Source organism: Schistocerca gregaria, chromosome 1 (assembly GCF_023897955.1).
Source record: "Schistocerca gregaria isolate iqSchGreg1 chromosome 1, iqSchGreg1.2, whole genome shotgun sequence".
NCBI lineage: Eukaryota > Metazoa > Arthropoda > Insecta > Orthoptera > Acrididae > Schistocerca > Schistocerca gregaria.
Window position 1 is genome coordinate 832582369 of NC_064920.1, and position 15245 is coordinate 832597613.

Sequence of the window (15245 nt, forward strand, 5' to 3'; positions counted from 1 at the left end):
AATCGCGATAGGCTACAATCCGATCTTTATCAAAGTCGGAAACGTGATGATACGCATTTCTCCTCCTTACACGAGGCATCACAACAACGTTTCACCAGGCAACGCCGGTCAACTGCTGTTTGTGTATGAGAAATCGGTTGGAAACTTTCCTCATGTCTGCACGTTGTAGGTGTCGCCACCGGCACCAACCTTGTGTGAATGCTCTGAAAAGCTAATCATTTGCGTATCACAGCATCTTCTTCCTGTCGGTTAAATTTCGCGTCTGTAGCACGTCAACTTCATGGTGTACCAATTTTAATGGCCAATAGTGTATTATAAAAATAAATTAACACCACAGACAGAACAAATTACCACACCTAATACGGGGTGAAAACCCACCGGTATTCAAAATACGTCCTGTCGTCAGGGAGAAATCTTACATCAATCTTCCTGCAAAATAGTGGACCTTCAAGTAGCGATGACGGAGGTCGATAGCGATCCCGCAATCTTCTCTCAAAGTAGACCACAAAGACTCAACAATATTGAGATATGGTGGCTGTCGTGGCCAGAGGGGATCCGACAATTCACCGTCGTGTTCACGAAACCACAGCTGTGCGAACAAGGGGCATGTCGCATTGGAACACGCCGTTCCATTGGCGAACAAATACTGTACCATAAAATAGGCCTCATTTGCCAGAATAGTCACATAATCCTTGACAGGAATGCGACCTTGCCGAGTAACCGTGGCACCCACGGAATACCAGCGCCAACTCGGACCCCGTAGTCCAGGTTTGCAGGCTTCAGCACCACCCTTACCTGTTATGGGTACTTGCATCACCGATCTGCGTCTTTGGAGTTGCACCTCTCTCTGCAATTGCCTTCCTATTGTTTTCGTGCAGTCATGGGTTGCGAGTGCGACATTCAGTCCTACAGTGACTTTTGCAGTTGTCATCCTCTTATTTCTGTCATAGTCCCCTTTAACGATAGTCTGCCACGATCACTCGACACACACTTTCTTCCTTGTAAATCAGCTGATGATGTTTTCCCGCTTTCCCTTTACGCCGTATAAATCTTCGATACGGTGGTTCTTGAAACACCAGACACTCCCGCTACCTTGGCTAGGGGAGCACGCACGCACCATACCAACGCCAACTATCTGCCCCATTCTAATCCACTTAATTCCGACCTAATGCACCCATAACTGTGTTCTGACAACGATACACCAGCACTCGCAATTTGTTGAGGGAATTGCACAGCTGCTGTTCGTGGTCAAATACAAGAGCGCAATCTACAGGCGTGGTTAGTATCTTCATTTATTTTCAACTACGCATTTCTCACGGTTTTGTCCAATTCCTATTCATAGCGTATCTAATTCCACAACAGCACATTAAAATCTACTCCTTGGCAATTTTGAGTCAGCTACCACACTCATCTGTATTCCCTGGTCCGAATATTAAGACATAATGTCCGTTAAAGGCTAAAGTCCTAGGTTCGAGGCTGGTGCGGCACACAGTTTTAATCTGGCAGAACTTTGAAGTCAGTACCGCCATTAGACTGTTTTTGATTTGCAGTGTTCCATTTACAAGATCATGATTTCGGCTTTACAATGCCATTATCAAGTGTTTTAATGTTATAAAGCGCCTAAGATGGCACACTGTCATATTTAAAATACACTATTAGCCACATTGTCTATTTCTGGTGAAAGCCTACTGCTTTATTTTATCACTAAAACACTGAGTATACCATCTTGACGTATTCAGTCAAGATGAAAAAATGCTTTAGAGAGGTGAAATCGACGCTTTACACTTCAACGCCCCACAGCAGCAACAGTCATACGTGTAAGCCTCTCCAATGCACACTTCACACCGACAACGACAATAGTGTCAACTGACAGCTCCCACATCCTGTTTGCGCATGCCCGATCTTTTGCGAGTGTCTAGCTTTGTTACCACTATTTATTTACATCCGTCATAATGATATACACTTTGAAAAAAAGAAAACCACAGAAGAAAACAAGATGCACTACGAGGAACTTACGTAAATTGCTCACTTATTGATGTTTAAATAGGTATCGACGGAAAATGGGAAATTGTTAACTGTGGCGCCCGATGGACGAATATGTGACGCTGCAGTACAATTTCGCCGCACAACTGACTAGGGTAGTAAATATGGGAGAAGTCGATACAATGGCATAAATTCTTTACGAATTTCATTCCGTGTACTCAGATGGAGAGTAGCTATGCCTCGCTGACAGGCGCGTGAACAGTGTACGCAGATGTCAGCATTTGAGAGAGCACGTGTAGATAGGTTCAAAGAAGATAGTTGGACGGCGAATCGCTGGACATTTGATTAGGAGCGATGCCACTATTCGACGACGTTATCAGGAATGGCCGATCAAAGCACCAAGAAGGAAACGGACGACATCGAGAGACAACAGGGCGTGAGGACCGAACAACCGTTAGAGAGGCACGCAGAGTCCAAGATTCATTATCATTATCGATTCGACTTTTAACTGGTGCTTCACTGATCGCAAGGACCATTAATAGCCGGTAAACACAAAGGAGGCTGATCTCATGGCACCCCTACCCCTTGCGACGACTACCATTGCAGTGGTGTCGGACACATTCGGCCTGGAATTTCAGTGACTGGAATAAGAAGTCTCGCTTCGATATGACCCCAATAACCTGCAATGACGTGTCTGGATACGCCTCGGACAGCACTGAGATATCAACCTGATTGTCACGCACCATACGGCCAAACAATCAGGAGTGATGTTTTGGGGTGCCATTTTTGTTTTCACAGCAGGACACCTTTGGTTGTCATCCGCGACACCCGTACAGCACAGCGGTACGTCGACGATATCCTACTTTCATATTTGGTTGCCCTTCATGGCAAGCCATCTTGCGTTTACATTTCAGCAAGATAAAAGCGTCCCGGCGCACGGCGCGTGTTTCTACTGCTTGTCTTCGCGTTTGTCGAACCCTACCTTGGCTAGAAAGGTCTCCGGATCTCTTCTCAACTGAGAACCTTTGTAGCATCATGAGCAGGGCCCTCCAACCGCCTCAGGATTCTAACGACCCAACGCGCCTAGTGGACAGAATTTCACATGATATTCCACAGGATGGCATCCAACTAAACACATCAAAAAAAGTTTACCTCGGTTCAGAAAATTGGAATAGAAATCAACATAATCACCATTTCCGCCCTCTTTATTGCCCAAGAAAACCACACATTGCATGTTGCACTACCACACAGCTAGACTTTCAGAGGTGGTGGCCCAGATTGGTGTGTACACCGGTACATCTAATACCCAGTAGCACGTCCTCTTACATTGATGCATGCCAGTATTCGTCATGGCGTACTATCCACAAGCTCATCAAGGCACTGTTGGTCCAGATTGTCCCGCTCCTCAACGATGATTGGCGCAGATCCCTCTGAGTGGTTGGTGTGTTACGTCGTCCATAAACAGTTCTTTCCAATCTACCCTAGCCATGTTCGATAGGGTTTATGTCTGGAGAACATGGTGGCCACTCTAATCATGCGATGTCGTTATCCTGAAGGTCGTCATTCACAAAATGTGCACGATGGCGGCGGGAATTGCCATCCATGAAGACGAATGCCTCGCCAATATGCTGACGATATGGTTGCACTACCGGTCGAAGGATAGCATTCACTCTTCGTACAGCCGCTACGGCACCTTCCACGACCATCAACGGCGTACGTCCGCCCCAGATAATGCCAACCCAGAAGAGCAGGGAAACTGTACCTTACTGCACTCGCTGGACAGTGCGTTCAGCCTGACCGGGCTGCCTCCAAACGAGTCTCTGACGATTGTCTGGTTGAAGGCATTTGCGACACTCCTCGGTGAAGAGAACGTGATGCCAATCCTGAACGGTCCATTCAGCATGTTGTTAGACCCATCTGTACCGTGCTGCATGGTGTCGTGGCTGCAAAGATGGACCTCGCCATGGACGTCGGGAGTGAAGTTGCGCATCGTGCAGCCTGTTGTGCACAGTTTGAATCATAACGCGACGTCCTGTGGCTGCACTGAAAGCATTATTCAACATGGTGGCGTTGCTGTCAGAGTTCCTCCGAGCCACAATCGGTAAGTAGCCCTTGGGCGACCTGAGCGACGTATGTCATCGACAGTTCCTGTCTCTCTGTATCTCCTCCACGTCCGAACAACATCGCTTTGTTTCACTCCGAGACGCTTGGACACGTCCCTTGTTGAGAGCCCTTCCTGCCACAAAGTAACAAAGCGGACGCGATCGAATTGCGGTATTGACCGTCTAGGCATGGTTGAACTACAGACAACATGAGCCGTGTACCTCCTTCCTGGTGGAATGGCTATCGGACCCTCTCCGTCTAATAGGTGCATGGTTGGTTGCATCTTCGAGCGGGTTTAGTGTCATATCCGAACAGTCAAAGGGATTGTGTCTGTGATATAATATCTACAGGCAACGTCTGTCTTCAGGCGTTCTGGGAACCGGGATGATGCAAAACTTTCTTTGATGAGTGTACTAATGTCAAGAGTGCCCCAGGGAGTGCGATCGCAATTGTTCTCTATATACAGAAATGATTGGCGAACAGAATGGGCAGGAGTTTGCGGTTGTTTGCTGATGACGCTGTGTATACAGTGAGGCGTCGCAGTTGTTTGATTTTAGGACGATACAAGATGATTTATACAAAATTTCTAGTTGGTGTGATGAATGGCAGCTAATTCTAAATGTAGAAAAATGTAAGTTAATGCGGTTGAGTATCACGTTCGGATACAGCATTAGTACTGTTCTGCTTGGAACAGTCATGTCTTCAAGGATCTGGGCGTAACTTTGCAAAGCAATATGAAATTGCACCAGCAGGTTCTCAAATGGGAATCCCTGGAGGGAACGCGACGTTCTATTCGAGGACCACTGATGAGAAAATCTAGAGAACCGGCATTTGAAGCTGCCGCCAACATACACTGCGCATTAGGATCATGAACTTAAGAGAGACTAAGGCTCATATGGAGGCATACATACATCTACATCCATACGCCGCAAGCCACCTGACGGTGTGTGGCGGAGGGTACCCTGAGTACCTCTATCTGTTCTCCCTTCTATTCCAGTCTCATATTGTTCGTGGAAAGGAGGATCGTCGGTATGCTTCTGTGTGGGCTCTAATCTCTCTGATTTTATCCTCATGGTCTCTTCGCGAGATTTACGTAGGAGGGAGCAATATACTGCTTGATTCCTCGGTGAAGGTATGTTCTCGAAACTTTAACAAAAGCCCGTACCGAGCTACTGAGCGTCTCTCCTGCAGAGTCTTCCACTGGAGTTTATCTATCATCTCCGTAACGCTTTCGCGATTACTAAATGATCCTTTAACGAAGGGCGCTGCTCTCTGTTGGATCTTCTCTATCTCTTCTATCAATCCTATCTGGTACGGATCCCACACCGATGAGCAGTATCCAAGCACTGGGCGAACAAGCGTACTGTAACCTACTTCGTTTTCGGATTGCATTTCCTTAGGATTCTTCTAATGAATCTCAATCTGGCATCTGCTTTACCGACGATCAACCTTATATGATCATTCCATTTTAAATCACCCCTAATGCGTACTCCCAGATAATTTATGGAATTAATTGCTTCCAGTTGCTGACCTGCTATACTGTAGCTAAATGATAAGGGATCTATCTTTCTATGTAATCGCAGAACATTACACCTGTCTACATTGAGATTCGATTGCCATTCCCTGCACAATGCTTCAATTCGCTGCAGATCCTCCTGTATTTCAGAACAATTTTCCATTGCTACAACCTCTCGATACACCACAGCATCACCTGCAAAAAGCCTCAGTGAACTTCCGATGTCATCCACCAGGTCATTTATGTATATTGTGAATAGCAACGGTCCTATGACACACCCCTGCGGCACACCTGAAATCACTCTTACTTCGGAAGACTTCTCTCCATTGAGAATGACATGCTGCGTTCTGTTATCTAAGAACTCCTCAATCCAATCACACAATTGATCTGATAGTCCGTATGCTCTTACTTTGTTCATTAAACGACTGTGGGGAACTGTATCGAACGCCTTGCGAAAGTCAAGGAACACGGCATCTACCTGTGAATGCATGCGTGTCTATGGCCCTCTGAGTCTCGTGGACGAATAGCGCGAGCTGGGTTTCACACGACCGTCTTTTTCGAAACCCATGCTGATTCCTGCAGAGTAGATTTCTAGTCTCCAGAAAAGTCATTATACTCGAACATAATACGTGTTCCAAAATTCTACAACTGATTGACGTTAGAGATATAGGCCTATAGTTCTGCATATCTGTTCGTTGTCCCTTGAAAACTGGGATGACCTGTGCCCTTTTCCAATCCTTTTCAACGTACGCTCTTCTAGAGACCTACGGTACACCGCTGCAGCAAGAGGGGCAAGTTCCTTCCCGTACTCTGTGTAAAATCGAACTGGTATCCCATCAGGTCCAGCGGGCTTTCCTCTTTTGAGCGAGTTTAATTGTTTCTCTATCCCTGTGTCGTCTATTTCGATATCTACCATTTTGTCATCTGTACGACAATCTAGAGAAGGAACTACAGTGCAGTCTTCCTCTGTGAAACAGCTTTGGAAAAAGACATTTAGTATTTCGGCCTTTAGTCTGTCATCCTTTGCTTCAGTTCCATTTTGGTCACAGAGTGTCTGGATATTTTGTCTTGATCCACCTACCGCTTTGACATAGGACCAAAATTTCTTAGGATTATTTTCGTGTGGAACAGAAAAGGAAGCGACTAGCAGTGGTACAGGGTACCTACACCACGCAGTTGACGGTGGCTTGCGAAATATCTATGTAGATGTAGATGATGATGGTCATGATGATGATCACGATCGTGGTGATGGTGGTGGTGGTGATCGTGGCCATGATGGTAGTGTCCTCGTTTACGAGACGTAACAGTGTGATCATTGGTCTCTTCGACAGCAGAATGCTCGCGAAATGTCGAAGCAGTTTAGAGGAAAGGACAGCGATGCGTATACATGGTAAATGGTGTGCGGTGAGGCACCTTGTAGTCAGGATTGGAGAGTGCTGTGAGATCGAGGCCGGAAGCGTCCGCCAGCAAGAAGATGGAGTCCGGCCCGCTGCCGCCGCTGCCCGCGTCCGCATCCGCGTCCACAGCCACGTCCACGTGGCCGCCTGGGCCGGCGGCGGGCGCCGGCACCGCGTCGCTCGCCTCCATCGCGGCTGCTCACCTCATCAGCGTCTGGAACACACGTCACACACACGTCAGCCAAACTCACAAGGCGTATCGCCACTACAGCTATCTGCTTGCTCCTCACCCAACCTATTTCAGAATAATAAACTATTCTCAAATAGCGCCAGGCAGTGCGTCTCGCTCCAAAGTAATCGTAATATGTCCATGTACACTGGCTGAGACACAAAAATTTATGAAGCATCTAGAAGACGTGGTCTGAGGTCACTGTCCCTTCGTATTCGTACACGCTATCGGCTGGTCTGTGAGTGATTAGAGTTGCAGTTCTCTGTGGCGGGTAGTATGTGCACGAGAGTGCATTGGTGTTGTTTTCCTCTCGTGCTTTTACCAGCCCGGGGTGGGGTTTGTAAGAGGCGTGAACACGGTCAAATGTTGAAGTGGCCACTATCAAAGACACGGAGATGATGCGTACTCGCGTGAGACCACTTTATCGGCACCTGACAGGAGTTTGAAAGGGACCTTACTAAGGATCTCCAGTTGGCCGGATGGTCGAGTCCTGCAGTACCCACATTTGTGAGGCATACATATGTGACACTGAGCCAATGTAACACAGTATACCCTCCCGCCGGAGGTTCGAGTCCTCCCTCGGGCATGGGCGAGTGTGTTGTTCTTACCATAGGTTAGTTTAAGTAGTGAGTAAGACTAGGGAAAGAAGATCTCAACAGTTAGCAGTTCGGTCCCATAGGAATTCACACACATCTGAACATTTTGCACAGTATGGGAATGTCGTCAAGGTTCTTGTCGACCACTTATGACCACCACAACGGAGAACGGGCGTGCTGTGTACCAATCACATTGCAACCCGTCCAAATGTGCGCCTGCCATCCGAGAACTCCCTGCAATATTCTCTGCCATCCCGCGCCATTGATCCGAGACTAGTAGCACCCGCACTGAAAATGGCGGCGTTTAATGTGGAGCCGTTACCGGGAAGCATGAAATGCCGAGGAATGGCGTCACATTGTATTCAGCGGCCAATCACGATCCTGCTCTGCCGCCGATGATCATCGTCGGCGAATATGAGGGCGACCTCGGGAGAAGTCTCGTTCTCCAATGTTCTGGACAGGCACAGCGGTGTCACTCCTGGTGTTATGGTGTGGGGAGTAATCGGGTATGCCTTCAGGTCGCGGCTGGTAGTGACTGAGGGAACAACGGCAGCACAAAGGTACATCACAGGCAGCCTGCGTCCTCGTGCGTTACCTCTCATTCGATAGCACACTGCTATTTTTCGGCAGGACAGTACTCGTCCACACTTGTCTATGGACATTTGCCATACCCCGTATCTTTATCAGACTCCATAAAGTTTTGTGTGTTTTAACCCACTTCACAGTTCGCTCTTCCAATGCCCGCCCGAAACATACACCGCTCCACAGCAATCGAACGCTGTCACATTTCTCGTCGGTTGTGTTCTGCATCGCGCCCATGCTGAAGCTGTTTGTGCAAATATTCCTTGTGTGGGAATCGAAAACGTGTGTTTTGTTTCTAACAAGCTCGTCATTTTGAAATCACCATACGCCGTAGGCATACTATTCTTTCGTGGAGGCTTTTAGTTCACTGACTAAGGTTTTTTTAAAAATTAAATACATGTATAGCGCTTGTCTTTCACGGATACATTATTTATTTTTGAAACACAAAAATTTACGTGAAATCTAATAAATGATATTACCTTAGCAGCAGCAACGGATAAAAAGGTCTTTCTGAACTTTGCGCTTAGCTCTCACCGTAAATACATTCAACAGGTGTATTTAGTGAAATAACTGTGTTCTAATTCTGGACTCTTATGTAGCGTAGCTGCCGTATAAAAATAGAATACTAATCAATCAGGAATTAATGGTGAGTAACGACATGGTAGGTATCAGTTAAACCCTTTACCGACTACAGTAGCTGTCAACACAAGCACAGGTAGTCGGTTCGAAACTGGATGTTGGACAGTATTTTCGTTGGCATCATTTCGGTAGCACGGAAAGGAAAGGTGGTGTCACACTGTTTCTGATTGCCAGACTACACGTCAATGTCAGGGGACAGGTGGGTATAGCAGAGAAAAGAAAGAGGAGCATGCGGACAGAGAGAGTGTAGACAGGCAGATGGACACAGAAAGGCAGGAGATGGACAGAGGGGGGGGGGGGGGGAGGACGAGGACGAAGAGGACAGAGAGAAGGGGGGGGGAGGGAGTAGACAGAGAGAGGGGCCAGTGGAAGTGATGGCCAGAGAGATAAGGAAGAAGGAGATGGACTAATGGAATATTGGAATAAGTAAGTAATGTGTACCCAGGCAACGCCCGGTACCTGCCTAGTTTATTTATAAAACAAAACAGAGTACACGAATTCTGTGAGGCTTCACTTTTTGGATCTTAACGTTGATACATGCATTGATTTCAATTACACTTCTGATGTATGTGACCTCATAATTGAGTTTGCGTTCATCCATGATAATATGATTATGCTGTCTTTAATGCTAATAAACACCCTGTACAACATACTTAGTCGTTCGTTTACATCAGATTAATTTACAATTACCTCAGAGTTATGATGGCTGAACTGACTGTTCCTAGAATATTACGAATAACTCATTTCACAGAAAAATATTATTCTTGTAGTAAAACTTGAAGAATAGAGCACAACAAAATATGGAGTTATCTTTGACCATGTCATGGTTGGTCATTTGATAGTGTCTTAATGGATGCATTCTTTAAGATTTAAACGTGCATAGAATTCTTGGCTTTAGTTATTATTATATTACAAAAGCATAAATAGATGTTGGTCATAAAAGAGGAGAGGAGCGTAGAACGCAGACGGCCCGGACGAATTTAAGCAGCCCGCTGAAAAAAATAATTTAGAAACGAACGGATTAGAGAGAGCACTGTAATCACATATCCCTTCAGCTCTTCATAAAACTATCCCCGTGGTTCCGTTTCGGAACCGATTTTCGCAATTGAATACCTCTCGGGTAACCAGACTGGACGATATTTTGCCATCTGGGATACTAATGATAGAATTTTGAACAAAATTTTTTTAAGTAAATGCAAGCACCGTTGTTTTGGCTCCATTTTTGTAGATCAACGCGATGCTTGGGCGACACAGGCAAATCCAAATGCAGTTTATGCACTATTTTAATACACTGTTATTTGTAATGATGTTTACCGCTCCGCTGCCTTGTGAAATACTGAATTATTGCAGCCCCAGAGACCTACCAGTCTCCAAATAACGACTCCACTGCAAACATTAAGCTCCTGTAGACAGGTAATTAGGCTGTAAAAGTAGTGTGAACAAATTTTTGACTTAGCATAACGCTAGTAGACAAATAAAAATCGTTTTTCCTCTTCTTTCAAAATTACGCATAATTGGGAACTATCACAACAGCACACAGCACGAAAACAATAAACAACAGCTCTTGTATTAAATTTAACTGCAAGTAACGTAACAACAAGTGAGCTCCAGTAAGGCCAACAGTGCACGGTAGTTGGTCTTGGCAAAAGTAGAGATTGGCGGTAGCTGATAGTGCTATCTATGTATGGATAGTTTAAATCTGCCGATGGTCTTGTTCACTATTGACAGTGCGTAACCATTTCTTGTCGTATGACAAAATCGAAATGCCTTTCAGTTACACTAAATGCCAACTATGTCATGTGTAACTGTTTCATGCAGGTGATAGGGGGGTCTGGACACCCCCTCTCCTTTTTGGCTACGTCCTTGGGCCACCGAATCGAATCCCGGTCAGACAGTGAAATTTTTCAGTCTGCCTTTATGCTAGACGTTAGAAGATACTCCAGAAGCGACACATGGTTCGGATTTCACACTAGACCATAGACGAGCTTTCCCTAGTAAACTGAAACAACTTGAAAACAGACGACTGGACAATCCATTTGAGGGACTCCCACTCACGTTACTTTTTATGGGATTCTTGAGTTACTGCTTTGCGCTCGTGTCGTATTCTTAATCACCGTCGTTAACACCGCCTTAATGTCACTTCTCGTAAACCGCGTCATCATGGTTTTACGATGACCGTGCTACAGCTGTGGATGCAGTTACCCTTGATCAAGAAATTATGGTGATGCACCTCGCTTATAGTAAGGTATGCTACTCATAAAGGCGCAAAAAAAAAACCTCTTTGACGGTCTGTAAATCGCAGGTGTGCTTCGTAATTATTAGAATTACGCTATCTCGGTAGTAAACACTGTGGTCTTTTACAGCCGAGGATATTGTATATCTGCTGCGCCTCCAGCAAGCGCACATTGCTCTCCTTCCTGAGAGTTTGTTAACAGTTAAACGGCTCGGGGAAGGTAACATTCAGATGTTTATTACGTAAACGTTTTAATTCTAATCGTAGTACTTTACTACAAAGTGTCTGTCAGCGATAAAGACTAAAAATACAATACTCAGGCAGGTGTACTTCATGTCGTTTCACGCATGTTGAAAGGTAATAAGCTTTTGCCTAGCAATTGTCAAAGCAGTTAAATACATCGCTTTAGTTTATGAGCTGGTAGCAATCGAAAGAAAACAGTTTTTGTCTTTGCGAATGTAGAGTTCCGAATGAATTTTTGACCGAAAAACAATTAAGCCTCGAATCATTTATGAGATTTGCCTGTATTACATTGATTATTTATCATCTACATCCGATAAAAAATTAACGCTTCCTCAGTAACTCTCTTTCTTTCCTACAAATTTCGCTCTGTTACTGAGAAAACTACATAGTTACTTGCAAATTTTTCGTTAGATTTAAATACGATTAATATTTAAATACACTCCTGGAAATTGAAATAAGAACACCGTGAATTCATTGTCCCAGGAAGGGGAAACTTTATTGACACATTCCTGGGGTCAGATACATCACATGATCACACTGACAGAACCACAGGCACATAGACACAGGCAACAGAGCATGCACAATGTCGGCACTAGTACAGTGTATATCCACGTTTCGCAGCAATGCAGGCTGCTATTCTCCCATGGAGACGATCGTAGAGATGTTGGATGTAGTCCTGTGGAACGGCTTGCCATGCCATTTCCACCTGGCACCTCAGATGGACCAGCGTTCGTGCTGGACGTGCAGACCGCGTGAGACGACGCTTCATCCAGTCCCAAACATGCTCAATGGGGGACAGATCCGGAGATCTTGCTGGCCAGGGAAGTTGACTTACACCTTCTAGAGCACGTTGGGTGGCACGGGATACATGCCGACGTGCATTGTCCTGTTGGAACAGCAAGTTCCCTTGCCGCTATAGGAATGGTAGAACGATGGTTTCGATGACGGTTTGGATGTACCTTGCACTATTCAGTGTCCCCTCGACGATCACCAGAGGTGTACGGCCAGTGTAGGAGATCGCTCCCCACACCATGATGCCGGGTGTTGGCCCTGTGTGCCTCGGTCGTATGCAGTCCTGATTGTGGCGCTCACCTGCACGGCGCCAAACACGCATACGACCATCATTGGCACCAAGGCAGAAGCGACTCTCATCGCTGAAGACGACACGTCTCCATTCGTCCCTCCATTCACGCCTGTCGCGACACCACTGGAGGCGGGCTGCACGATGTTGGGGCGTGAGCGGAAGACGGCCTAACGGTGTGCGGGACCGTAGCCCAGCTTCATGGAGACGGTTGCGAATGGTCCTCGCCGATACCCCAGGAGCAACAGTGTCCCTAATTTGCTGGGAAGTGGCGGTGCGGTCCCCTACGGCACTGCGTAGGATCCTACGGTCTTGGCGTGCATCCGTGCGTCGCTGCGGTCCAGTCCCAGGTCGACGGGAACGTGCACCTTCCGCCGACCACTGGCGACAACATCGATGTACTGTGGAGACCTCACGCCCCACGTGTTGAGCAATTCGGCGGTACGTCCACCCGGCCTCCCGCATACCCACTATACGCCCTCGCTCAAAGTCCGTCAACTGCACATACGGTTCACGTCCACGCTGTCGCGGCATGCTACCAGTGTTAAAGACTGCGATGGAGCTCCGTATGCCACGGCAAACTGGCTGACACTGACGGCGGCGGTGCACAAATGCTGCGCAGCTAGCGCCATTCGACGGCCAACACCCCGGTTCCTGGTGTGTCCGCTGTGCCGTGCGTGTGATCATTGCTTGTACAGCCCTCTCGCAGTGTCCGGAGCAAGTATGGTGGGTCTGACACACCGGTGTCAATGTGTTCTTTTTTCCATTTCCAGGAGTGTATGTATAATATAATGATTTTCTTCTTGACGAGAATTCTCGTATCCAGATGAAGTAAACCTATGTAGAATGGTACCACGGGAGTGTCTGAGAAGTGGTTGTGAGCGTGAAAGCACAGTAGAAAGCATTAGGTTGTGCGGCGGGGTGTCGTTAAGCAGTAATGCTGGAACCTCTCCGCTGATGATATATAGCCCAGTTTCATATGCAAAATTCGTTATTGTACGAAGGTATTTACGCGCTGCGATTAGTCCATACATCTCAATGTACTTTATCATCCAGAAAGATCACGAAGTATTCATGAGCGAATTGTTTTAACGTGAGCGAGATGTCACAACATCAGTCCCGATTACTTTCCTCGAATGTAGTACTATATATACACTACTGGCCATTAAAATTGCTACACCAAGAAGAAATGCAGATATTAAACGAGTATTCATTGGACAAATATGTTATACTACAGCTGACATGTGATTACATTTTCACGCAATTTGCATGCATAGATCCTGAGAAATCAGTACTCAGAACGACGACCTCTGGCCTTAATAACGGCCTTGATACGGCTGGGCATTGAGTCAAACTGAGTTTGGATGGCGTGTACAGGTACACCTGCCCATGCAGCTTCAACACGATACCACAGTTCATCAAGAGTAGTGACTAGCGTATTGTGACGAGCCAGTTGCTCGGGCACCATTGAGCAGACGTTTTCAATTGGTGAGAGATCTGGAGAATGTGTTGGCCAGGGCAGCAGTCGAACATATTCAGTATCCAGAAAGGTCCGTACAGGACCTGCAACATGCGGTCGTTCATTATCCTACTGAAATGTAGGGTTTCGCAGGGATCCAATGACGTGTAGAGCCACCGGTCGTAACACATCTGAAATGTAACGTCCACTGTTCAAAGTGTCGTCAATGCGAACAGATGACCGAGACGTGTAACCAATGGCACCCCATACCCATCACGCCGGGTGATACGCCAGTATAGCGATGACGAATACGCGCTTCCAATGTGCGTTCACCGCGATGTCGCCAAACACGGATGCGACCATCATGATGCTGTAAACAAAATCTGGATTCATCTGAAAAAATGACGTTTTGTCATTCGTGCACCCAGGTTCGTCGTTGAGTACACCATCGCAGGCGCTCCTGTCTGTGATGCAGCGTCAAGGGTAACCGCAGCCATGGTCTCCGAGTTGATAGTCCATACTGCTGCAAAGGTCGTCGAACTGTTCGTGCAGATGGTTGCTGTCTTGCAAACGTCCCCATCTGTTGACTCAGAGATAGAGACGTGGCTGCATGATCCGATACAGCCATGTGGATAAGATGCCTGTCATCTCGACTGCTAGTGATACGAGGCCGTTGGTATCCAACATGGCGTTCCGTATTACCCTCCTGAACCCACCGATTCCATATTCTGCTAACAGTCATTGGATCTCGACGAACGTGAGCAGCAATGTCGCGATACGATAAACCGCAATCGCCGTAGGCTACAATCCGAACTTTATCAATGTCGGAAACGTGATGGTACGTATTTCTCCTCCTTTCACGAGGCATCTCAACAACGTTTCACCAGGCAACACCGGTCAACTGCTGTTTGTGTATGAGAAATCGGTTGGAAACTTTCCTCATGTCAGCACGTTGTAGGTGCGCCACCGGCGCCAGCCTTGTGTGAATGCTCTGGAAAGCTAATTATTTGCGTATCACAGCATCTTCTTCCTGTCGGTTAAATTTTGCGTTTGTAGCACGCCATCTTCGTGGTGTAGCAATTTTAATGGCCAGTAGAGAGAGAGATAGAGAGAGAGAGAGAGAGAGAGAGAGAGAGAGAGAGAGAGAGAGAGAGAGAGAGAGCATGGAATATATCCTAATCAAC

General features: G+C 46.6%; 1 protein-coding gene across 8 annotated transcripts in view; it reads right to left on the reverse strand.

Annotated features, from left to right (window-relative positions):
* LOC126272094 (ribosome-binding protein 1) overlaps positions 1-15245 on the reverse strand; it is a 576027-nt gene that overhangs the window by 87534 nt on the left and 473248 nt on the right. For all 8 annotated transcript variants that reach the window (XM_049974703.1, XM_049974718.1, XM_049974735.1 and 5 more), the window contains one exon: positions 7016-7213. In XM_049974703.1, the coding sequence (XP_049830660.1) occupies positions 7016-7189 (174 nt within the window). In that variant the 5' untranslated portion in view covers positions 7190-7213. The remainder of the gene's footprint in view (positions 1-7015; positions 7214-15245) is intronic.